Source organism: Mus musculus, chromosome 10 (genome assembly GCF_000001635.26).
Source record: "Mus musculus strain C57BL/6J chromosome 10, GRCm38.p6 C57BL/6J".
Lineage (NCBI taxonomy): Eukaryota > Metazoa > Chordata > Mammalia > Rodentia > Muridae > Mus > Mus musculus.
In genome coordinates, this window is record NC_000076.6 from 127046955 (window position 1) to 127071526 (window position 24572).

The window sequence follows — 24572 nt, forward strand, 5'->3', positions numbered from 1 at the left end:
AGATGGAGTCTGGAGAGATGCCTCGGTGGATGAGAGTACTCAGTCTTCCAGAAAACCCCAATTCAGTTCCTAGCACCCAAGGTGGGTGACTCACTTCTTGTAAATCCACTTCCAGGAGATTCAGTGTCTTGGATTCTGGGCAGCTGCACTCATGTGAGTGCACACACACACACACACACACACACACACACCAATATGTGAACATATAGTTTAAAGTCTTTAAAAGGAAAGGGACAGCCTATGGCTCAACAGTTAAAAAGAGTTCTGGTAGAGAACCTGGGTTCCGTTCCCAGGCTCACACCCACCACAATTCCCGATGCAGGCTATCAACTCCCTCTTCTGACTTCACAGGCACCAGAGCACACAAGTACACATGGATAAAGGCAAATCATGGCTCAGCAGTCAAGAGCACTGACTGCTCTTCTGAAGGTCCTCAGCTCAAATCCCAGCAACCACATGGTGGCTCACAACTATCTGTAATGAGATCTGACGCCCTCTTCTGGTGTGTCTGAGAACAGCTACAGTGTACTTATAATAAATCTTTAAAAAAAAAAAAAAGGCAAATTGTGCATATAAACAGTGAATCTAACGCCGGGCGTGGTGGTGCACGCCTTTAATCCCAGCACTTGGGAGGCAGAGGCAGGCTGATTTCTGAGTTCATGGCCAGCCTGGTCTACAGAGTGAGTTCCAGAACAGCCAGGGTTACACAGAGAAACCCTGTCTGGGAAAACCAAAAAACAAAACAAACAAACAAAAAAACCCCACAGTGACTCTAAAATACAAATAGATAAAAGGTAAAGGTGGCCATGTGCCATCTTTCCATGGTGTTACATGCACAGGAGGTGAGAGGCGTGGCCAGCGCAGGTGAATCTCCACAGCAAAAAAGACAACCCAAGAATATGGGAACAACTGAGGCTGCACCTTCCACCTAGTTTCCATTCAGGGAGTGACAATTTCCAGGGACGGGCCTGAGGGACTCGGCTCCCCAGGAAAATGGGAAATCCATCAGGCTCTGGCTCCTGAACTCCAGAGGCACAGCCTTTCCCAGGAAGACCTTTAGGCTGCTGCTGGACCAGGGCATTAATACAAGAGGAGCACAAGACATCTGGTGTGGAGCTGTTGTCACAGGAGACCCAAAAGCCAGAGTCAGCCCTAGCCCTGCCTACTGTTGTGGGTGCTGAGCTACACAGACCACTTGCAAAGGGATTGGCTGAAGAGCTTGGAGAGGGGCGTCTTCACCTCCAGGACCAAGGGTATATATGGGTCCAGGCAAGTGCAGAAGATGCTCTGGAAAAGTGCTCTCGAGCAGACTCCCCAAACACAGACATGACCCAGGCAGTCAAGCTCGCCTCCAGAGTTTTTCACCGAATCCACCTGCCTCTGCAGCTGGATGCCTCGCTGGGCTCCAGAGGCAGTGAGTCGGTTCTCCGGAGCTTGTCTGACATCCCTGGGCCCTCTACACTCAGCTTCCTGGCTGAACTCTTCTGCAAAGGGGGGCTGTCCAGGCTGCATGAACTGCAGGTAAGGGGGCAGTCCTTGCCCTTGGTAGGACTGAGCAGGGAGAGCCGGCTTTAATGGCAGAAAGGACCACGGTGAAGAACACAGGAAGGAGGGTCAGTGAGGGTGGGGACCTGTGGATTATGAAGAACTCACGCTGGGACCATAGAAGGTTCCACTGCCCCGGAGTCAATACCTAACTCCCGGCAAAGGGATGTACTGTCGCTTCATACACAGTAAACCCTGCAGATCCAGGACAAGCGTGCTGAAGGAGGGAGAGCGCTGTGCTATCCTGCAGATGAAGCTTAAAGCTACGCGCTCCTCTTCTTTCACTAGAGGCTCCTCTTGAGGTACAGTTAGGAGAAGAGCCCTGAAGGAACTGCTCCCCCTAGGCTAGAGCCAGATAACTAAAAAGAAGTGCTAAATGTCTACTGTTTTGCCATTCTCTCTCAAACTTTCATGGGATGGGAGAAAAAGTTTGCCATTTGGGGGCCCTACGCTAGCCCGGCACTGAAAAAGCTCCCTTTTCCCAAGCCTAGCCAACACCCTTGGCCCTGGCACAAGCCAAACGAAATTCACCCGCCCAGGTATTCAAATGCGCCGATTCTCTCAGGTGCATGGCGCTGCGCGGTACGGGCCAATATGGTCTGGCAGCTTTGGGACACTTCGCACAGTTTACGTTGCCGACCCTACACTTGTGGAGCAGCTCCTGCGACAAGAAAGTCACTGTCCAGAGCGCTGTAGTTTCTCATCATGGGCAGAGCACCGTCGCCGCCACCAGCGTGCTTGCGGATTGCTAACGGCGTGAGTCGACCCCTGAGCACCTTATTCCTGCCCCGACTCCCACAGCCAAGTTGGGCTTGGAGGGAGGTCGGAAGTTTCCACCAATCTTCTGGCATTTCCCCGGTTCTCCAGTCTGTACTCCAGTCCGAACGCAGGTAGAGCCGATTCCTCACCCCTCCCTGCATGTTTGGGGCCAAAATCCTACGATTCCACGAGATAGGCGAGGGCACCAGCATTTGGCTGGAACGTGAGCATCTGTGATTCAGTTTACCATGGAACCCACTCCCATCCCTGAGCAGGAAGTGAGTAAAGAGGAACGGAGATGAGAGATTGGTGAGGTCAGGGTGATTTCTACACCCGGAGAGAGCAGACATAATACTCCTGGTCACCCTAGCCTTCTCCACACACGCTCACGTCCCTAAAGTCCCTCTCTGCACCCGGGCAGGGATGGTGAAGAATGGCAGAGGCTCCGAAGTCTTCTGGCCCCGCTCCTCCTCCGGCCACAAGCAGCCGCGGGCTATGCTGGAACTCTGGACAACGTGGTCCGTGACCTTGTGCGACGACTAAGGCGCCAGCGGGGACGTGGCTCTGGGCTACCCGGCCTAGTTCTGGACGTGGCAGGAGAGTTTTACAAATTTGGCCTAGAAAGTGAGTCCTAAAGCAGAGTTAAGGACCTGTGTAGATAGTTCAGGGTCCTAGATGGCTGATGTGTGACTGTGCCCCCTCCTGGCCAGGTATAGGCGCGGTGCTGCTGGGATCGCGCCTGGGCTGCCTAGAGGCTGAAGTCCCTCCTGACACAGAAACCTTCATACATGCAGTGGGCTCAGTGTTTGTGTCTACACTCTTGACCATGGCGATGCCCAACTGGTTGCACCACCTTATACCTGGACCCTGGGCCCGCCTCTGCCGAGACTGGGATCAGATGTTTGCCTTTGGTAAGGCCCGGGGGAGGGGACTGGGTATCAATACTGCACTGGAGCAGTGAGGCAGCGTGCCTTCCTTCTCAGCCCAGAGGCACGTGGAGCTGCGAGAAGGTGAAGCTGCGATGAGGAACCAGGGAAAGCCTGAGGAGGATATGCCGTCTGGGCATCACTTAACCCACTTCCTTTTTCGGGAAAAGGTGTCTGTCCAGTCCATAGTGGGGAATGTGACAGAGCTACTACTGGCTGGAGTGGACACGGTGAGGTTCTCTCTATATTGCAAGTGCCATTTCCAGAGTGCAGTGTCCATGTCCATCCCTGTCCCACCCCACACACACACACCTCCTGTGCTCACCCTACCCCCTACCCCCCATCCCGAGAACTCTAGGGCCACTTTTCTGATTCAGGGATGAAGGTTTAGCTTTAGTAATTCCTTGGTCCCCGACCACTCCCTCCCTATGCTACCCCCCTTCACTGGGGTCCCCATGTCTAACAGCTCAGATGATCTCACCTGTTCCCTCAGGTATCCAATACGCTCTCCTGGACACTCTATGAGCTTTCCCGGCACCCCGATGTCCAGACTGCACTCCACTCTGAGATCACAGCTGGGACCCGTGGCTCCTGTGCCCACCCCCATGGCACTGCTCTGTCCCAGCTGCCCCTGTTAAAGGCTGTGATCAAAGAAGTGTTGAGGTGATGGGGGAAGGAAAGCAGGAAATAGATAAAATGCTAGCGGGGAGCAGAGGAAGCTGGCAGTGTGTGGAAGGGGGTGGGGGGAGGGAGGAGAGAAAACTGGCCCCCTACTCCTGCATTTGGAAGCTGGAGACAAGGGGACTGGAGGCGCTGTGTTCCCCAGCCTCACCCTGCTGAATCCATTTTCTGTTTCATGACCTAGATTGTACCCTGTGGTACCTGGGAATTCCCGTGTCCCAGACAGAGACATCCGTGTAGGAAACTATGTAATTCCCCAAGATGTGAGTAAATCTTTCTGCTAAGCCATTCCTTACTGCTTTGGGCACAAGTCATTCTCAAACACTCCGGGAGCCTTTCCAGCCCCCCTCCCCCAGCATAATGGGAGTAGTAGAGGGAGGTCCTTACCAACAACCAAGGCCCACTTTTAAACTGGTCTGCAGATCCTCTTCTTCACATTCCCCACCCTGCTGCATTCTTGGGCTCAGACTGAAAACTCCGATCCCTCTGCGAGGAGGGGTAAGGTGTTGAGATAGAGTCTTGCTATACAGCCCAGGCTGGCCTTGAACTCTCTCTCTTCCTGCTTCAGTTTTCTGAGGGCTGGAACTGCAAGTGTGGACATGAAACTCAGCTACTGAACTGACAAGTCTGTCTTTCTTTCCCACCAGACGCTAGTCTCCCTATGTCACTATGCCACTTCAAGGGACCCCACACAGTTTCCAGACCCCAACTCTTTTAATCCAGCTCGCTGGCTGGGGGAGGGTCCGACCCCCCACCCATTTGCATCTCTTCCCTTCGGCTTTGGCAAACGGAGCTGCATCGGGAGACGCTTGGCAGAGCTTGAGCTACAAATGGCTTTGTCCCAGGTGAGTGATCTAGAACTTATACCGTTTCCTGTCTGGAAAGGCCCAATAAACGTGGGTGATCTTGACCTCTGACAAACATAACAAAACATATAAGACTCAGCAGATAGACCCACTGACAGTCCCACGTAGGTCTGGAACATCAACAAAGATATTTGGACTATCATTTTCCCTCCCACAACCCCCTGCCCTCACTGACCAAGAAGTCCCTTAGTGGCCTCAGATGCCATTCCAACAGTGGCCACTCTAATGTTCTTTACCAATTAAGGTACCATTTTAGACCCACCCACAGTGACAACCTTCTTCCCCTCCCCCGTTTCCAGATCTTGACCCATTTTGAAGTGCTACCTGAGCCAGGTGCTCTTCCTATCAAGCCCATGACCCGGACTGTCCTGGTCCCTGAGAGGAGCATCAATCTACAGTTTGTAGATAGATAACCATTCGGAAGACAGCCAACATCGTCTCTCTCAAGACAGGATGGGGTCTTTGTTATACACAAGAGGCACACTCTCCTTGGAGGCCTGTCTGACCGAGCAAACTCCAGGAAGCAGGTCCTGACCTATGTGTACTTGGCCTGACTCAGCAGGCATCGCAGAACCACCATCTTTCTCCTTCCTGCTCAGTGCCTCTCCTGATCATTCCTCAGGATCCAATGCCTTCAGATTTTAACACATCCTTAAAGTGCCAACGCAGGGGTTAACTACCAACTCCAGGCAGCCTGGGGAGGGATTCGCCCCTGATCCTGTAGTGTTCGTTGATGCTCTGTCTAAGCATTTATCACGGCACAAGCTAAGTGATTGCATCTGGTCTGCACCTGGCTGCATCTCTACCTGACCATGTGTGCCTTCTGAGAAGAGTAATGACTAGTCTACTGGGCTTTTAGCTCTTTTTCTTTTTGAGACAGAGTCTTGCTATGTATTCCATGCTGTCCTTGAACTCACAACCTCCTTGCCTCACCTTCCCAAGTATTGGGTTACAGACTTGAGCTACCACTTCCAGCTGTATCAGTCTTTCTATCTCCTGCCAGAGTCTATCCCTGGCTATTCAGCACCATACATTCTCAGACTGAACCTGGACCATGTGGCAGGATCGTCCACTCACCAGGCTCTGCCCACCCTTTTCTCTCTTAATCTTTCCTCTAGGGAAGTAAATCTGCCCTTGCCTAATTTACAGCGTTTTTAAGCCTCCGCTACCTTGGTTCTTCAGCCACTCTCAAGTGGATCCACTTCTTATCATCCATCTTTTGGCCTGCCCCTCCTCCAGCCTGTCTTTTTTATATTAAAAATTTTATATATATTACGTCTTAAAATGTTTACTCCTTGGCTTTGGGTTTACTCCCCTCACCTTACCCCCCGCCATGCCTGGCAAGATCCGGAGCCCCATCACCCACCTTGGCTTCTCTCAGCTCCTGGGAGCAACTCCCATAACAATGGGAGGTCTGGATGATCCATTCGAAAGAGTGTTTTGTGACAGACCCAGACATGTTTCTATCTGCAGTGGGAACAGCCAAGTCTCGTCTGGCTTTCTAGTGGAGATTTAAGGGGGTGAACAGCGAGTGTAGGAGCTAAGTTGTAAAATGGGTCTGAGCGCTTAGGGTTTTTCAGAGATGACCAGAGGGGGCTCGACTCTTGGTGAAAGAAGAGCTTTTAGAACCTGGACAGCGCATGCTTTTAATCCCAGCACTTGAGAGGCAGAAGCAGGAGGATTTCTGAGTTCGAGGCCATGGTCTACAGAGTGAGTTCCAGGACAGCCAAGGATACACAGAGAAACCCTGTCTCGAAAAACCAAAACCAAACCAAACCAAACAAAAAACAAAAACAAAAAACAAACAAACAAAAAGAACCTGAACAGCCAACACTGAAGGGCATCCTAGAATATCTAATCTGCCCTCCTTCAAAGAAAGACCTGGATTCTGGCAGGAGCCACCCAGGCGGGATGAAAGCAGAGTGTGCGGAGCCCTGGAGCACAGAGGGCTCCGCACACTGTTTCCCCAAGTCACTGTTTCCCCAAGTCAGCATTCTCTGCCCCCCACCCCCTCAGAGACTGCACACAGTACTCCCCTTGTGAGGTAGCAGATTAACTCATCCTCTATCCCAATGAATCTCTCGGCACTCTACGCACCCACCCGTGTCTGGATCCAGCTCACCCCCATGTTAGGACTTGCCTCCTTCTCCATCCTTCCCTCACACTCCAGTTAGCTGGGTAGAGACTCCACTTCACACTTCCTCCAGCCCATCCTAGACATGGCTCCCTAACCAGAGACCCTGCCAGCCAGTGGACTTCCCATGGAGATCAAATCACACATGACCCAGTAGAGCAGGGCATGCTGGACGCCTTGTGCGGAGGCCATGACACTGGACATGTCTTGCTCCTCCTCTTGTCTCTTCTGTTCGCTCATTATCTGCTTCTACTCTACCACCAAGTTCAACTTCAACATAAAATACCCGAGTCTTAGCAGATCTGAGCTTGGGGGTGGGTAAAGCTGAGCCCATGAGAAAGGTTTTCCCAGTGAATAAAGGACCTGCCATTCTGTCCTGCCTGGTGGCTAGACAGAAGTGCCACTTTGAAGAGGCAGCAGCGCCTATGACCCCTAGACAAAGGTTTGTGTAAGTTAGGAGAAAGGAAAAAAGAAAAGATTATATTGGCAGATGTGCACAGCCCCATCCCGAGACCTCCATCGGTGTTGGAGGGAGGGGGAAGTGGGCCTTTGGGATATATACACATGGATATATATATGTATATATATGTGTGTGTTCTTGAGTATGCTTAAGCTTCCAGGGAGAACCATTGCAAGGAACACCTAGGCTTGGCCCAGAAGCCCCAGATGTGTCTTATCTACCTGAGTCCCTTCTGCCAACACGGACTTAGTCATTGCTGATTTTCTGTCCCCCATCTGATCTCCACTGACTCTTCTGTTAATAACAAATCAATAAAGCCAGCGCCCTCTGCTTCCAGGTAGCGGGGAGGGTGTGTGCTTCTGGGTAAGGTTTCCTGCCAGAGAGCTGGCAGCCTCAGTTTCCTCTTCATTCTGATCCTCTCAAGGCATTCACATTTGGAATTAAGTCAGACATTCCCCACCCCACCCCCAGCACAGCCCTGGTTTCTACATCCGCAGGCCAATCTGCGGCCAGCACCAAGGACAGCAGCCAAGACCCCTGCTGGAGAGGCATGGAGCAAGGTTTCCTGTGTTCCAGGGTAGGTGGGCTGTTAGAAGACACCCACTGTTTCCAAGCCTCCCAAGAGGAGGCAAAGCAGAAACTGTTGGTCCATCAGAGGACCAATAGTAAGAAAGCCCTCTGGGTCTGACTTTAGCAATGTATGAAGGAATTTTTTAATTGCTCATGAATGGTTCACTTAAAAAAAAGACACCGTCATTCATATTAACACCCAGCCTCCCTCCTGGCTTCAGGAGGAAGGGAATCAAGCTTCAAGCTGACCCACATAGTTCTTTTGGTGGTAGGGGAGTTAGCCCCAGGACCACATGCACACCACTAACCCACACCCCCAGCCCTTAGACCCACATTCCCCAAATCCTTTCTATAATAAATAAGAGTTCTTACGCCTCTCTCTCTCAGTAATACCATTAGCCGGGCACACCTGGATCAAACCTGTGATCCTAAACTGCCACAGAAAATGTCTCAATTGGGGTTAAAGTCATAACACTGAGGGAGGAGGCTCTGTCCCCATCACCCTAATTGAGTCCATGTTGGTCTCCCACCATTCCTCTGGGGGAACACAGTACCTGAAGGAAAGGGCTGTTCTCAGACAGGCTGTGCAGTCCCAGCTGCCCCTCCACCCCAGGTCCGGTGTTTGGAGGGTCAGAAGGGTTCTCGATCCTACAACGGCCACTGTCCTACACAGTTGCAGTATCGACTTCCTCTTTTGCTTCTCTACTTTGTCTCTCAAAAACACCAAAGTTCTGTGCCGCTTCTGACAGAAACCACATTTCAGAACTTGCTCTATCACCTACTGTCTAAAGTAATTGGTGGCAACTAGTCCGGAACCCTTTATACACCCGTCAGTTTTCTCTGTCATAGTATTCAACCTGTCTCCCATTTATCCTCGAGTCTGTGAGGTAGACAGGAAGAAAAAAGCTCAGATTTTTCTTTTCTAAATCATAAAACTCACAGGTGACAAGCCCACACCCCGTCCTCAGCTACCTCTGAGCACTGACACCTAGCAGCCAAGGTGAGTCACTCACCAGCAAGCAGGGGGGCGGGAGGGGTCCCTCTTCCAACTCCATACGCACCTCTGGGAAGTGCAACCCAACCCGTGCTGAGGAGCCCCCCCCCATACCCTCCATCCCTGCAGAAGAGCCCCAGATGAGAAAGGAGGCCCCACGCGCATATAAATGATTCTTTATGCCCTTCCCCCATGCAGTGGGGGGCGGAGCAGGGGGAAGTCCCCCGCCTCATGCAGGGAACGGGAGGTCAATGTTTAGTAGTCTTATTGCCAGATGCCCTGTGGCCATGGGGTGGGGAGTGGGGGGTGTCTACAGCCCCTTGTTTTCTGGCATTGGTCTCCCTTTACCAAGTCACCATGGTGGAGCCAGGGGACTGGAGGCTTAAAGCTGAGGTAAAGATGGTTCTCTCCAGGAAGAAAAGTGGTTCTCCCCGCTTGCCTGCTGGCCATCCTCAAGGTGAGTATGAGGCGGTGTCTGTGGGAACTGGAACGTCACCCAGGGGTCTCTACCCTGTGGGCAGTAGGCCGGACAATGTCTCCAAGCTGGCGGCTGTCCACAGAGATCCTCAGTGGTGGGGTCACCGTGCCCCAAACACGTTGTCTAGGTCGTACCTCCAGCAGCCGGGAGGGCTCGCCTCTGGCTGATGCATTGACTTAAGATCCCTGTTCCTGGAGTCCAGGTCAGACTGTGGTGACCCTCATGACAACCTCTCGACCAGAATGAGAGCTGGAACGGGCATCTGGTGGTCGCAGCTGTCCGAGGAGATGCAGGATCGTATAACCACAGCGCTGAGGCAAGAGCGTCCGCATGCGCATGCGCTGGGCTGCTGGGGGCCGGGTGGGGGCCCCTGCAGGGGGGCTGGTCCGTGAGGTCCTGGGGCCTGGCTTCCCTGCCGCCCCTCCCCCTGTGTCTCCTCCCACGTCCTTGGTCTTGTCATAGTTCAGGACTTTCCACTGCTGGTTCACGGCCTGCCAGCGCTTGAAGATGCGGTAAACAGAAGACCCTTCGTGGACGATGAGGCCTAAGCAAATGGATGAGAAAACCAGGGTGAAGCTGGGCGTGGTGGCGCACGCCTTTAATCCCAGCACTCGGGAGGCAGAGGCAGGCGGATTTCTGAGTTCAAGGCCAGCCTGGTCTACAGAGTGAGTTCCAGGACAGCCAGAGCTATACAGAGAAACCCTGTCTCCAAAAAAAAAAAAAAAAAAGAAAACCAGGGTGAAGCCGGGCATGGTAGCACACGCCTTTAATCCCAACACTGGGGAGGCAGAGGCTGGCGGATCTCTGAGTTCAAGGCCAGCATGGTCTACACAGTGAGTTTCAGGACAGCCGGGGCTACAGGGTGAACCGCTGCCCGCACATAGCATTGATTTCTGCAGACTGAGAAGACAGAGCTACAAAGACCAGGGCCCCAGGCTAGCCCTAACAGTTCTGCATGGTGGTGGAATTATGGCCATGACGCTGAATGGATGGCCAGGGAAGCTAAGGGACTGAGAAAAGGAAGACGCTAAGCCAGCGCGGGGGAGAGACGCGTGCGTCCTCACCTATGCAGACGACATCCATGAAGCCGTACATGCCATAGCAAATCTGGAAGAGGAGGTCCTGGCGCTGCCACTTGGCTGAAGGGCTGAGCGAGGACCAGATGAGCCAGGAGATGCTGGCGACGAGGAACAGCGATCCCAGGACGATAGCAGCAATCTGGACCTTCTCGATGACGGTCAGGGAGATGGCCTGCCACTGTTTGGGAGAAAACGCTTGAAAAAGTCATTGGGTTAGACAGAGGGGTGACGGGCAGCCCTAGAGAGAGGACACCAGGGGCACCCCCTAAACTCTTCAAGCGGCAACTTGGAATCTGCTGCCTTCTCTGTGCCCTGATCTAGCCTAAGATGTGGTTCTATGGGTGATCCTAAGCAGAACAGGTACAGGGGAGAGAGAAGTGTCCACTTGCCTAGCTTATCCAAGAAAGGCGGGATCGGAAAAGTCAAACACCCAGACTGGAACTCCAATCTTAACTCCAATGTCTACATTAATTATTGAGTAGTGTAGACAAGTATTTAATCTCTACATGTGTCTGTATCCTGTTACTAAAGACAGGCATGGTAATGGTATCTAATAAGATCATTATGAACACACAACAAATGACACACAGAAAACAGAGTGTATTTACTATTACCACTAACACTGTCTTTCCACACTCCCCCTTGTTCTAAGTGTCTAGAACATGTGTCTTGGAAAGCCATAATGGTGGAGGGCGGTTGCTTTGGGAAAACACTAAATAAGATAAAATAGGTTCCCTGCAAGGTTCTGGTCCAGAGAGCTCCCTACACCTCACCTGCAGTGGATTCTTGGTGCTGATCGCCAGGACCTGGTACTTGAAGTAGCAAAGCTCACAGCTCCATGAGCCCCTCTCACTGATCCAGCGGATTAGGCAGGGTTGGTGTGTGCAACGCACTGAGCCGTCACAGCGGCAAGGGCTCAGGAGCTCCCCCTGGAGGAAGAGAGGGGAGGGCGCCTGTCAGCAGTCATCACCCGGACGGACCCCTTCTGCAGCACTCCTGGAGAGGAAACCTCTTCCTCGGGTCAGTCATACTATTACACTTAAAAACTAGGGCTTTCCACCCAGAGTAGGGCAAGATGCTAAGGCTACAGCACAAAAGTAAGAAGTCACAGCTCAAGAAAAACTTCTCCAACCGAAGGGATCAAAGGTGAGACGAGAGGGAGAGGGAAGCCTGAGTCTTCCCTTTTCCTAGAAATCGGAAAGGTGATTAAGACATCCTAAAGAGCTGACCTCTGCCTAGGACCTGGAGGGAGGAGAGAGGCTGGGCTGCTGAGCTAGGCATCCCTTCATCCACTCCACAGTACTTCCAGTATATAGATCTGGTGCCAGCTGGGATGGCTAACCAATCGTGGTGTCCACGCTAAAATGGGGAGACACTCTGGGAGCAGGAGTGGAACATGGTCCCCTTTAGTCAGACAGTCATTTCTCGCTGCACAGAGATGCCCGCTGGCACTATCCCGGGACAACTTTACCCATAAAATTAAACAAAGAAGGCTCTTTAGAATGAAGTGGATAAGTTGCAAGACGGGAGCAAAAACTGCCTCATCGGGAGAAATACTGAGAGGAGCAGGGTCCTGCCTGGCCCCTCCCCTCAAGGTGAGAACAAATGTACTCTCCTTTCTGCCCACTTCCAAAAAATAGGTTCCCTCGGCTAATGGCTACCCTAAGGTGAGGGGAGCAGGTGCTAAGAGCTGTCTGATATCGGGTGACAGAGACTCTGAGCCCTCCGAGGAGAATAACCCTACCTCGACTGGGAGCCCCTGACCCCCCACCCACCCGGCCCCAACCTTGACACACTCCAGGAGTCTCCAGCCAGGCCAACCTCACCCCACTTCCACTCGGGTCCTGGGTCCCGCCCAGCTCCCCCTGGCCCCGCCCCCTGCCCCGGTCTCCGCGGACACCCCAGGTACGCGCCCCCACCCTCCCCGCCCAGCCAGGTGCTCGGGCCTGACCTGCTCCGGGCCTTGGAAGCAGATCCTGCACTGGGGGGTTCGGAGCCCACTGTCCAGGCTGCTGCTGAGCGACAGAGCGTCCAGCGCGCCTGGGGGCGGCGGCGGCGGCGCGGGCGGCGGCGGGGGTCCGGCCCGCGGTTCCTTGTCGCCGGCCAGGCCCCGGGCCCGCGGCTCCGACCCGTAGTACTCCTCCTCGTCGCCGTCCCCGTCCCGGGCGGAGCAGCCGGCGAAGGGCGCCCAGCCGCAGCCGCCTCCCCCGCCCCCCCGGGGCTGCGGCTCGGCCCGGGGCCGCCCCCCGCCCGTCAGCACCAGCAGCTTCAGCTCGTTCAGGAACATGCGGAGCCGAGACTTGAGCATCGTCCGGGCGCCGGGGGGCGGGGGGCGGCGAGCGAGGGGGGCTCCCGAGCGGCGGGGGGAGGGGCGAGGAGCAGGCCGGGAAGGGGGCGCGCGCCGGAGCGCAGGACCGGGCCGGGGTCTCCGCGGCCTGCAAGCGCTGTTCACTGCTGCCGCCGCCGGGGCACCAGGGCTCGCGGGGCCGAGAGGGCCGTCAGCCCGCGGACGGCAGGGTGGGCAGGCATGGCCCGAGCAGGAGCAGGGGCAGGGGGCGGGGAGGGGGCTCAGGGTGCCGCGCCCCGCGGGTCGGGGTCCGGAGCCGGCCGGGCACCGGGGCTTATGCGCCCCGGTCCTCCTGCGGCGGGGCCGCCCCCCATCGTCGTCCTCTCGGCCCCAGTCCCGCTCCGACTGCCGGATCCGGCTCGGTTCGGCCCGTGCGTTCGGCGGTAGCAAATGGCGGCTCCTTCCGGCGGCGGCGGCGGCGGAGACCCCCCCGGAGCGGCGGGCGGGCGGGGCGGGAGCCGGGGAGCCGGTGAGGGATGGAGGGAGGGGTGGGGCGGGGAGGGGGAGCGGAGGAGAAGGGGCCGCGGCTGCGCATCCCCGCCCTGCCCAGCACGAGCAGGTGTCCCCAGGGGCGGGGCGAGTGTGCGAGACGCGGGAGGAGGGAGGGAGAGGAGTGGCCAACGAAGGGGAGTGTGTACCGGGGTGGAAGAATAGGTGTGTGCGCGCGGGTGGGGGTGAGGATGGAAGTTGAGTCCTCGAAGGCTGCAGGTGTAACGGGGCACAGAGGTGTATGCATAATGGGCGTGTGCAAAGAAAGCTCTGCAGGGAGTCGGGTGTGAGGAGGGTGAGGATGGACCCTAACAACACACAAAAGATGGTAAAGGGTGCTGGGTGCGGGATTGTGAGATGCTGGCTGGTGTGCAGGAATGGAGTCAGATTGTGTGAGAAGCAAGCGATTGATTCTAGCATGTGAAGGTGGCGAGTGAGCAGAAAGGATGCCCGAGGAATGGGCGTGTCTTTCATGACACCCACCTGCCCTCAGCTCCACTGCTCTGAAGCGAAAGCCACACAAGCACGCTTAAATCTTTGTTTTAAATTGACCCCTAGTGCTACTGCTGGGCCTGTCAGCTTTTTGATCTGCTTTGTATTTACACCCACCCTCTCAGCCCCTTTGTGAAACTGAAGGAAAGAAAGGGATTCCCGGAGAGCCCACTGGGTCAAAGACACTGAGAAAAAAATTAATTAGCAAAAGAGTAATTAACAGAAAAGGGAGGGAATGAGCAAGTTGAAAAGTCGAACCAGGGACAGATTGCCAAATTAAGACTCCTCAATGGAAAGTGGCTGCAAAGACAATTTCGGCACAGCATCTAGTTGCTGTGGATGGACAGATGAATGAAGGGGGTGTGGGGGCGCAAGTCAGTGACTTAAGCAGACAAAGAAGATAGCTTCTGTAAGGACAGGAAGCTGCAGTGGGGTCCTATGGGCGGCAAAATGAAGCAGGGAGTACCTGTGTTGGGAGTTGAATGCGCTCACAGACAGCTAAAAAACCCAAACAGCCCTAGGAACATAGCCAAAGAAACACCCACCTCTCCAGCCCCTTAGCCAATTTAGGCCTGGATTTTTTTTTTTTCTTTCTGCTCTTGTTGGCAAGGCAAGAAGCATCGAGGCAGCAGCAGGAGATGTGTCTGATGCACACCTTCTGTGGTGTGGTGCTTGACTGTGATTTACATGAATCCTCAATTTACATTCACATTCTCATATACATTCCCTCCCCCAACCCCCTCTCAGTCAAGGTTTCAACTTGTAGTCCTGGCTAGCTGGGAATTCACTAAGTAAACTAGGCTGGCATGAACTCACAGAAATCCACCTGCTTCTGCCCCAGTCCTCTGGGATTAAAAGCATGTGCCACCATAACCCATCACTGTTACGTTGTCGACCAGAAAAGTAAGAAGTTAGAATGGAATACACAGCAAAACAGGTAATAAAATAGTTTTAGCCTGGGTGTGGTGGCTCAGGTCTAGAACCCAAGCATGTGGACATTGCAGAGTCTGAGGCCAGCCTGGGCTACCTGGCAAGAAAGATCCAGTCTCAAAGAAAGAAAAGACAGAGAAAGGAAAAGAGAGAAAGAAAAGAAAAAAAAAGTGGTGCATACCTTTAACCTTAGTTCTTGGGAGATGGAGCAGGAGGATCAAGTATTTGAGGCTAGCTACGTGTCCATTTCAAGACCAACCTGGGCTATATGAGACCTTGTTCCATTAAAACAAAACAAATATCCACAATAAAATAAATCAGAGCCAAAATCGTTGCTCATGCCTATAAAAACAGCATTTAGGGGCTTTAGCACAAAAATTGCAATTAATTTGAGACCAGCCTCAACTCTAGTGTCTCAAATATGATTTTAGAATTTAGGGTTCAGGAATATAGCTCAGTGACTGAACCCATGCTTACTGCATATAAAAACACTAACTCCAAGCCGGGTGTGGTGGCACACGCCTTTAATCCCAGCACTCAGGAGGCAGAGGCAGGCAGATTTCCAAGTTCGAGGCCAGCCTAGTCTACAGAGTGAGTTCCAGGACAGCCAGGGCTACACAGAGAAACCCTGTCTCGAAAATCCAAAAAACCAACCAAACAAACAAACAAAAAAACACTAACTCCAATCCCCAGCACCCCCACCCCAAATCAATTTAAAATAGCTCTAGATTTTAGGCAATTTTTCACAAATGGGAACATGGTCCTTCATCCCATATCCCTAAGAGGTGGGAGACAATAAAGGAGTTGGAGCAGACGAAATCGTCACACAGATCTACCTCTGTCTAACTAGATTTCTGTAGGCAGACCATTTAGGAAACGCTGATCAGATCAAGAATATGTTCTAAGCTGGACTGGGGAAAAAATAGGAACATGACCCCAACGAGGAGTTGCAGGTTTGCAAAAGGACACGTCATCTTCCAGCAATGTGGTGGTGACTGACCCTGGACATGCTTACCCTGTCATCTGTTTATGCAATCACATATATATGTAGCAATCTTAGTGTAAAGACTCTTGTAAAATCAAGAACCCCTATTTTCAATCACTTCTTGCTGCTTTTAATATTCCTGGGGAGGTTTACAGGTTGGGAAGAGGGAGGGCATTAAATTGCTGCCCCCCCATACCCATACAGTGGCTTATTATATTTCCTTCTGTCCATCTTTTAATCCTAGTTTCCTCCTCAGATAGAAATTATTTATTCCCTGTTTTATAAGACCACAATTACCTATACTAGTTATCTTTATCATCACTTCAAAGGGCGAGTGACTGAGACACCAAAACAAAAACATCGCATACCAACTGGAAGGAAGCACTTAGTAAAATTGTGTTGAATGAATGAGTAAAAGAAAGACACAAATACGAATGTTTCCCCATGGCGGTGGAGTGGAAATGTTACAGCACCATTTCTGGCACCAGGATCTCCCACTAACACCTCGACCTCCCGCCCACTCAGAGACCCATAGTGAGACTGAAGATGCGCTCTGGCTCGGCCTTGAGCCCAGAGTTGAGAGCTGGTTGGCCCGGTTGCCATGACACCGCCTTGTGCTCCACCCTCTCTCGCCCCCACACACCCCCTCGGCAGTCAGGGTATGGCAGCCAGTCACGTGCCACACAGCGTAACCACACCTCTGCTTCCCAGCGCAAAGTCAAGGGGTCACGTGGGATAGCAACAGGTCACGTGGCCGTCAGGGCCCCGCCCCCTTCCCCACCACACCCCTCCCATCAAAGCAGCCCGGGTTGCCCACTGCGCAAGGGTGAAGATCACGTGTCCAGAACGTCCGGCGCCCGCCCCGCCCCCCGGGTTTCCGCGCGCCTCTCTGGCAGCTGGTCACATGGTGAGGGTGGGGGTGAGGGGGCCTCTCTAGCTCGCGGCCTGTGTCTATGGTCTGGCCCGAAGCGTCCAGCTGCCCGGGACCGATCCCCGGTGTATGGCGCCGCAGGAACCGGCTCCCGGGCCCAGATAAAGGGCCACCTCCAGAGCTCTTAGCCGAGCGTAAGGTGAGTGCAGTCTCATCCAGGATCGGGGGACCAGTCCCCGCCACCACCAGCACCCTCCAGCTCCCCACGCGTGCGCGTCGCTGGCTGATTATGGAAGGTGGCCCAATGGCGGGAAGTGGGGCCTTTGTGGTCGCGGGCAAGGGTGTGATTTTGGAGAGTGAAGTGCAGAATCTTCGGTGCAAACCCTGTGCACTGTGTGATCCTCTTTGTGCCTAGTGCGATGTCCTCCGAAAGGAAAGAAAGCATTCTTTTTCTTCCTCCGGGACAAAACGTGGCCGGAGGAGGAGGGTTTGATGGGAGTCTTTGTGTTACCTAAGGCGCGGGCCCTGGAAGTGTGGAGGGGTGGGATGTTGCTGATCGCGTTGGCGAGGTCTTGTGCAGGAGTTCCTTTGTTACCGCCGGGTCATCCCCCTCCTAACCGTGAGAGTGAGTTTGGTATTAGAAGCCTCTGTGATTGTAGATCCCCTGCTTCGAGAATGGCTGCCACTCGATATGAACCCGTGGCTGAAATTGGTGTCGGTGCCTATGGGACGGTGTACAAAGCCCGAGATCCCCACAGTGGCCACTTTGTGGCCCTCAAGAGTGTGAGAGTTCCTAATGGAGGAGCAGCTGGAGGGGGCCTTCCCGTCAGCACAGTTCGTGAGGTGGCCTTGTTAAGGAGGCTGGAGGCCTTTGAACATCCCAATGTTGTACGGTGAGAAGGTTGGATTGGGAGTGGGGCGGAGAGGACAATAGGACCCGTAAGGCAGGAGTGGGACCCTAGAACGCCAGAGGCCACGTTGAGACAAAGGGGACGACTAGCTGGTGATCATTTGTTCTTCTCAGGCTGATGGATGTCTGTGCTACTTCCCGAACTGATCGGGACATCAAGGTCACCCTAGTGTTTGAGCATATAGACCAGGACCTGAGGACATACCTGGACAAAGCACCTCCACCGGGCCTGCCGGTTGAGACCATTAAGGTGAGTAGGGGTGGGGCTGGGGGCGAGGGTGGACCGATCTTTGCAATAGAAGTTGTTGGGATTTTGAAGTGATACATAGTTTCCGGTGTTCTGTGCTTTCTTCTTGAAAAACAGGATCTAATGCGTCAGTTTCTAAGCGGCCTGGATTTTCTTCATGCAAACTGCATTGTTCACCGGGACCTGAAGCCAGAGAACATTCTAGTGACAAGTAATGGGACCGTCAAGCTGGCTGACTTTGGCCTAGCTAGAATCTACAGCTACCAGATGGCCCTCACGCCTGTGGTCAGTAAAAGGCGTTAGCCGACTAGGTTGTGATAGGGGTAGCTCTTGGTGGTTTCCCATAGCAACTGAGGAGTCTTGTACATGAAGTTTTCAGAGCCAGGCAGGTCTGGTTCGTGAGGTCGACACTCACTCATTTCTACTATTCTCTTCAGGTGGTTACGCTCTGGTACCGAGCTCCTGAAGTTCTTCTGCAGTCTACATACGCAACACCCGTGGACATGTGGAGCGTTGGCTGTATCTTTGCAGAGATGTTCCGTCGGAAGTATGGGACTAGAAACTTTTTGTTGTTAATGGTACAGGGTTAGTCCTGGCCGTAGATCAGGTTGGCCTTGAACTCACAGAGCCCTGGGATTAAAGGCATGCGTTACCACCGCCCGTATGGGACTTGAAGCTCTTAACCTACCTTCAGTTGCACATAGCTTTGGCTGCTTGTCTTACTGTGCTAGAGGTTGAAATCAGAACTCACACACACTCAGTAAATGCTTCCGTGCCACTGAACTTCACACTCCGTCGGCCCCCAAGTCTTTTACAGACATGCCTGTTCTTGACCATTCGCTTTTGTGCATGTATGGTACGGGACATCCAGCCTACCCAGTTCATACTGACCACCTTGCCTAGAACCAAGAAACCATATAGGCATGCCCTGGATTTAGGATCTTCCCGTTCCTCGTCTCCACACTCTCTAGTTGGGTCTACATAACGGTTACTCCTCAATTTTTTTTTTCTTTTAAAAATGTATTTATTTCCATGTATGTGAGTACACTCACTGTCTTCAGACACACCAGAAAAGGACTTCAGATTACATTACAGATGGTTGTGAACCACCGTGTGGTTGCTGGGAATTGAACTCAGGACCTCCGGAAGAGCAGTCTTATCTGCTGAGCCGTCTCTCCAGCCCCCACTCCCCTATTTTTGATATAACACATACTTTGAGTCTTTTTCTGCCTTAGGCCTCTCTTCTGTGGAAACTCTGAAGCCGACCAGTTGGGGAAAATCTTTGAGTAAGTATTTGATAAGGAAAAGGAAAGACATTTCCTGCTGCCGCGGAGACAGGAGCTGGGAAAGGCCCCTCCTAACAGAGTTGTCCTGTCCCCACAGTCTCATTGGATTGCCTCCAGAAGACGACTGGCCTCGAGAGGTATCTCTACCTCGAGGAGCCTTTGCCCCCAGAGGGCCTCGGCCAGTGCAGTCAGTGGTGCCAGAGATGGAGGAGTCTGGAGCGCAGCTGCTACTGGTACTGGACCTGGGCGGGGATTGGGTTAAGATAAGAAATACCGTGGCCTGGGGAACTGGCTCAGTGGGTAGAGTTCCTTTGCATAAGTGTGAGGACCTGAGTTCAAATCCCCAGAACTCATATAGAAGTTGTGTGCTTCTATGGTGCTACTCCTTTTTTATTTATTTATTTATTTTTAAAGATTTATTTATTTTATGTATGTGAGTACACTGTAGCTATCTTCAGACACAACCAGAAGAGGGCATCAGATCCCATTACAGATGGTTGTAAGCCACCATGTGGTTGCTGGGAATTGACTCAGGAGCTCTGGAATAGTGGTCAGTGCTCTTAGCTGCTGAGCCATCTCTCCAGTCCTGTAGTGCCACTCGGGGCGAGATGGACAGATCCCTGGTAATACAGCGCTGACAGAGTCTCCAATGAGATGGAAGGCAAGGACTGGCAGCCCAGACTCTTGACCTCTGCATGTATACACGCACATGTGCGTGCCCGCATTTCACACATGAGCACGTGCACGCAGAGATGAAACAGACGGGCCCAGACCAGCCTGAAGCTAAGATGTAGCTGTGGGCAGGCTGTAGTTGTCACTGCTGTTGGGAATGGCCAGCCAGAGTGGGACAAAGGAAACAGCCATGTTGGGTGGGCATCAGCATCGGCTCCTGAGCTGTTTTCTGACCTTTGTCCTCTCCCTTTAGGAAATGCTGACCTTTAACCCACATAAGCGAATCTCTGCCTTCCGAGCCCTGCAGCACTCCTACCTGCACAAGGAGGAAAGCGACGCAGAGTGAGAAGAGGGGCTGCCTTTCCCAGTCTTGGTGGAGAAACCCTCGCTGAAGCGGCAGCCTCTGTTTCCCCCCAAGGCTGTGGAGAATCCTCCAGTTTTTTACAGAGAATATTTTAAGCCTTAAATAACAAGTCCCCACCTCTCCTTACGAGGTTCACCCCCATTACCCTCCCCTAGCTCTACACTAAAGGGCAGGTGTATCTGTCTTCTTCCCTCCCTGATTTATACTGGGATCTTTTTTATACAGGAAAACAAGACAAGACAAAGAGTATGGTCTTTATTTTTCTTTAATGTTTTTTCCAATTGGCTTTGCCACTGGGAGACTTGGGGAAAACAAAACAAACAAACAAAAAAAAAACACGAAAACAAGTTCCCTGCAAGGACCTAGGCAGGCAGTCCAGCTCTTTGGCTGGCAAGATCAGAGAGAAATGCTTTCTTTGAATATTCGGTCAAAATGGCTTTAGTTTCTAAGTTCACTGGTCCTGCTTTGATGAGACTGTAGGTGGGGCTGGGAATGACAACTGATTGGTAGAAATGCTTGCCGAGCACTTGTGAGGCCCTGGGTTATAACTGGTTTTCTCTTGGTGTTCTGACTCTGTCCTTGAAGCCAAGGGTCTTGGGGGGGGGGTGCAGTTACCCTCCTAGGGCCCGAGGCCTACCTCCCCTCATCCATAATCGTGTTCCCATCAAAACAGACATAAGTCCAACCACCAGTTCTTGGGGGTGAGGTAAGGGACCTCTTTTCTCTAAAACAAAACCATAGGGCCACCCCTAGGTGTTTGTAAAGATGGCAAGGCCAGGCAGTGGTGGTGTACGCCTTTAATCCCAGCACTTGGGAGGCAGAGGCAGGTGGATTTCTGAGTTTGAGGCCAGCCTAGTTTACACAGTTCCAGGACAGCCAGGGCCATACAGAGAAACCCTGTCTCAAAAAACAAAAAAATGGCAAAGCCAAGTCAGAAGGATCCAGGGGCTGGCTGAGTGTGGTGATGCCAGCAGGAGGCTGAGGCAGGAGGGTCTGGAATTCAAGGTCTTCCTTGGATACAGAGCTAGCTAGAAACAGCCTAGGCTGCAGAGATGCTATCTGGGAGGTCAAAAGTCTCATAGGAAGGCACTGGGGTTGGCTCGAGGGTCCTTTTGATTCCGGAATCTCATTGCTAGCCAAACACCAAGGATCTACGGGAGAGGAAGAGAGAAAGGTTATTTCTGGACCATGGGGTTGAAGGCTTGAGTGTGTACATGAGGAGTCATTACCTCTGTGAAACTAAAGAAGAGCCCAACACCTCCTAGGATCTTGAGGGCTTTGTCTGAATGTTTAAGGAACCTCTCCCCACACATCTGGCATGTAGAGCTCTTAGTTTTGCACACCTGGTAACAGACATATATAGAGAATTCAAAGTTGCTCACCTGCCCTGTCCAAAAAGCTGTAGTGAATGTCCCAGGAATGACTAATCCTTCATCTTACCGCACTACAGGAAGTATCATCTTGTAGGCGCAGGGTTGTAAGGTTGAACAAGCCACAGCAGTCAAAACTTCTCTCCAGTTCATGCCGGGTACTGTTGCTCAAGACCGACCACGAAGCATTGATGACATCTGCCTAGAGAGCACACAGGCATTAACATTCGTTAGAACATTATTAGACATTAGTCTCCTCACATACCCTTCGGTTCAGGAGTCTCCATTTCCCTGCTTTAGCAAGGAAAACCCCACAGAGACCGCAGCGTGATCATTGGTAATGTGAGGTGTCTCAGGGTCTCTCTGCATCTTGGGGAATTAACCATATGTGTCAGGGAGCACACATCTGTGGAAGCAGTGGGTCTGAGCAAGGATGAGATGAAGGGGTCAGATAAAAGTGGAGAAAGCAAGCAAGTACATGAAAGGGCTTACCCTTACCTGTGTGTTTCTGTTAATAGCCAGACATGAGCAAGAGATTCCAAACTGGAAGATGAAGACCAAACCTAGGATGATCATATACTGAGAAGAAGTTAGGGCAAAAAGACCTGTTTTCCATTTAAAATACCTCATTCAGGGAGACAGACAGACAAAGCTGTGTGGTAGCCAGCCTAGTGTGAGCTCCAAGCTAGGACTACATAGCATAGGCCCAGTTTCTGTCTTTAAAATCTCACCACTGTAATTCTAACTGCGATGTGGCAGGCAAGGGGGCAGAGTTCAAGGCCCTTCTCTGTTCACAAACTGCACTTTTTATCAAGTTGGGGGAAAACCGTCAACTTGTGTGGGTTACAGAGTAAGAACAAAGAGACGTGTTTGAGGTCCCCTGGTCCCCTTCCCAGGAAAAGCCCGCTCAGGCCCCAATCACTAAGGCCAGGATACAAAGAAGAGCAGCACTTGATGGTGGTTCGCGGCGCCCACCAGTCCTGCCACCGCGATGAGGAGAAGGAAGACTCCCACAGCAATGACTCCTCCAATGATGTGAATGCTAGACACCACACCGAGGCCCTTGCCCCAGGCAGCCACGCCAATGAGCAAAAAGCCCACAAGCTGCAAGAAATAGAAAGAATACACTTTATTCAGCCTGATGTGGTGGCTCATACCTGCAACCGCAGCACAGCGAAGTTCCAGGTTAGTCTGTGCTAGCTAGCTCGCTATACAGTGAGACCCGGTCATCGCCAAAGATTTCTAGCAATGCAGCACAGCCCAAGGCTATATTACAAGGGGACGTGGACTTGACAAGCTAAGCGCTTGAGGTGTGCAGTCAGTACTGTTCATCTCTAAGCGCACTTCCCAAGCAACTGGGAATGACTGAGAGAGAGTAGGGCAGGGTAAGTAGGTACCTAACACACAAATGGAAGCCTTGGCGTTGTCTAGTAACTCTAGTTTGGGAAGAAACTGGAGCAGAAAGTGAAGACTGGAACTATAGGCCCTCAGTCTCCAATCCACCCCTGCCCACCACCAAACAAGCCCCCTCATCACCGGAAGTCTATCTATCCTCTTCCACGGAAGTACCCAGGAATTCCCTCTTCGCCGGAAGTTTCTGGGAAGCTTCCCAGAACCCCCAGTACACCCCTCTCCACGCCGGAAGTCCCCTAGAAACTCCCCCATTCTTTCCGCCCCGGAGATTTATCCATTTCCAAAACCTCACCATATAAACCACGTTGAGAGCGCACAGCGCATTCCTGGAACAGGCAAATCCGCCGCAAACCATCTCCCCAGATCTGGGGACCCAAATGGTCCCAAGACTTGTGGGGAGGGTATCGAGGACCGTCTTGTAGGACTCCCAACCGCGTCTATCGCTTTAAATCCAAGCCACCCAAACCAATTCTCTGCGCCTGCACCGTCCCACCCCTGCTTCTGGATTGGTGAAACTCGTGGCTAATCCAAGACATCCAGGACTTCAATGCCAATCAATCTGCATTACGTCACCAGCCTGCCTCCCAGTCTTGCCCTTAGTTTCTTCATTGGAGGAAACTTAAAAAAAAAAAAAAAAGAAGAAGAAGAAGAGGAAGGCGAAAGAAAGAAAGAAACCGAGGCCAGGGTTTCTAGACAGTGTCTTAGAGACCAGAAGCTAACTAAAAAAAAAAAAAAAAAATCTTGGATTCCTGAGTACGGAATTTCGAGACTAGGAACCCGAGGAGATACTCAGGAGACTCAGGTGAACAGAAAAAAGGGGTTTCGTAGAGGTGAGAGGAAGGGGCTCTGCACCTCTAAAGGTAACCCTTTTCCGCCGATTTCCCGTGTTTCCCGATGATCTCACGTTGGTGCCATCGTTTCACTGTTATACTCTGGAACAGTCATACTCTGGAACAGCACGAGGAGCCAAATGCACTATGAAGCCCAGCTAGAGAGGATCCAAGTCGGGCGTAGCATTAGCGGGCAAATCCTCACGCATTTGTTAACTGTGTTTGCTAGTACTCACGTTCCGTTCTGCATCCCTTTCCCTGCAGTGTGGACACGCCAGAAATTCAGGTGGAAACAGTGACTTGAGGCCGGCGCATTCCTGTTCGTGACAAAACCACAGGCACAGACGCTGGTGTGCTCTACATCTTTAGAACACAAACGTGCTGGATCAGGCTTGGCACATGACGCAAAGTGGGGGCGAGTCTGGAATATGAATAAATAAGAGCCTCCATACTGTCTCTTTTTAAATTTTTATTTTTATTTTATGTGCATTGGCGGGTTTGCCTGCATGTATGTCTGTGTGAGGATGTCGTATCCCAGGAAATGTAGTGTACCCCAGGAAATGTAGTTGCAAACAGTTGTAAGCTGCCATGTGGTTGCTGGGAATTGAACCCAGGTCCTCTGGAAGAACAGCCAGTGCTCCTAATCACTGAGCCATCATCTCTCCAGCCCGGAGGCTCAATACTTTCACTCCAGTGGGTGGCTGGTCGATAACGTTATTGCATAAGCGTTTGGATACAGTGCCCTTTTAGTGGAGTGACAAACGACACTACCTTTCTCTTCCTCCTGGGCAAAGAAGCAGCTGTGGTAGGAATGAAGCCAGAGAATGCTCCCATCAGCTCCACACAGTGATTCGAGCCCACGTGTGCTCACACC

The 24572-nt window shown here is 52.4% G+C and overlaps 4 protein-coding genes and 1 long non-coding RNA gene across 9 annotated transcripts; 3 read left to right on the forward strand and 2 right to left on the reverse strand.

The window, feature by feature from the left end:
- Positions 1-1291: 1291 nt before the first annotated feature.
- Cyp27b1 (cytochrome P450, family 27, subfamily b, polypeptide 1) lies at positions 1292-7930 on the forward strand. 2 transcript variants are annotated; one of them, NM_010009.2, is made up of 9 exons: positions 1292-1521; positions 2111-2301; positions 2726-2928; positions 3015-3215; positions 3288-3460; positions 3724-3893; positions 4096-4174; positions 4559-4756; positions 5077-6052. In NM_010009.2, exons 1-9 carry the CDS (start codon positions 1327-1329, stop codon positions 5188-5190), a joined length of 1524 nt encoding a protein of 507 aa, NP_034139.2. In that variant the 5' UTR covers positions 1292-1326; the 3' UTR covers positions 5191-6052. The 2 variants fall into 2 exon arrangements, with proteins under 2 accessions (NP_034139.2, XP_006513250.1); XM_006513187.4 differs by lacking the exon at positions 1292-1521 and having other exon boundaries at positions 2150-2435; positions 5077-7930.
- Positions 7931-9095: 1165 nt separating this feature from the next.
- On the reverse strand, positions 9096-13230 carry Marchf9 (membrane associated ring-CH-type finger 9). The gene is made up of 4 exons (NM_001033262.2): positions 12444-13230; positions 11266-11421; positions 10478-10670; positions 9096-9957 (listed from the first exon to the last, which is right to left on the reverse strand). The coding sequence occupies exons 1-4, from the start codon at positions 12798-12800 to the stop codon at positions 9617-9619; spliced, it is 1047 nt and encodes a 348-aa protein (NP_001028434.1). The 5' UTR covers positions 12801-13230; the 3' UTR covers positions 9096-9616.
- Positions 13231-16580: 3350 nt separating this feature from the next.
- Positions 16581-20334, forward strand: Cdk4 (cyclin-dependent kinase 4). Of its 2 annotated transcripts, NM_009870.4 has the most exons (8): positions 16581-16805; positions 17266-17499; positions 17631-17766; positions 17881-18048; positions 18201-18310; positions 18999-19049; positions 19147-19282; positions 19975-20334. In NM_009870.4, exons 2-8 carry the CDS (start codon positions 17282-17284, stop codon positions 20065-20067), a joined length of 912 nt encoding a protein of 303 aa, NP_034000.1. In that variant the 5' UTR covers positions 16581-16805; positions 17266-17281; the 3' UTR covers positions 20068-20334. The 2 variants fall into 2 exon arrangements, with proteins under 2 accessions (NP_034000.1, NP_001341934.1); NM_001355005.1 differs by lacking the exon at positions 17266-17499.
- On the reverse strand, positions 20333-24018 carry Tspan31 (tetraspanin 31). 3 transcript variants are annotated; one of them, XM_030245229.1, is made up of 6 exons: positions 23935-24018; positions 22392-22559; positions 21954-22034; positions 21526-21657; positions 21315-21428; positions 20333-21236 (listed from the first exon to the last, which is right to left on the reverse strand). In XM_030245229.1, exons 3-6 carry the CDS (start codon positions 22029-22031, stop codon positions 21162-21164), a joined length of 399 nt encoding a protein of 132 aa, XP_030101089.1. In that variant the 5' UTR covers positions 22032-22034; positions 22392-22559; positions 23935-24018; the 3' UTR covers positions 20333-21161. The 3 variants fall into 3 exon arrangements, with proteins under 3 accessions (XP_030101089.1, XP_030101090.1, NP_080258.1); XM_030245230.1 differs by lacking the exon at positions 23935-24018 and adding an exon at positions 22853-23022; NM_025982.4 differs by lacking the exon at positions 23935-24018 and adding an exon at positions 23161-23307 and having other exon boundaries at positions 20336-21236.
- A730063M14Rik (RIKEN cDNA A730063M14 gene) lies at positions 23527-24147 on the forward strand. Its single transcript, NR_040660.1, has 2 exons — positions 23527-23670; positions 23963-24147. It is a non-coding gene; the product is annotated as an RIKEN cDNA A730063M14 gene (long non-coding RNA).
- The last annotated feature ends 425 nt before the right edge of the window (positions 24148-24572 follow it).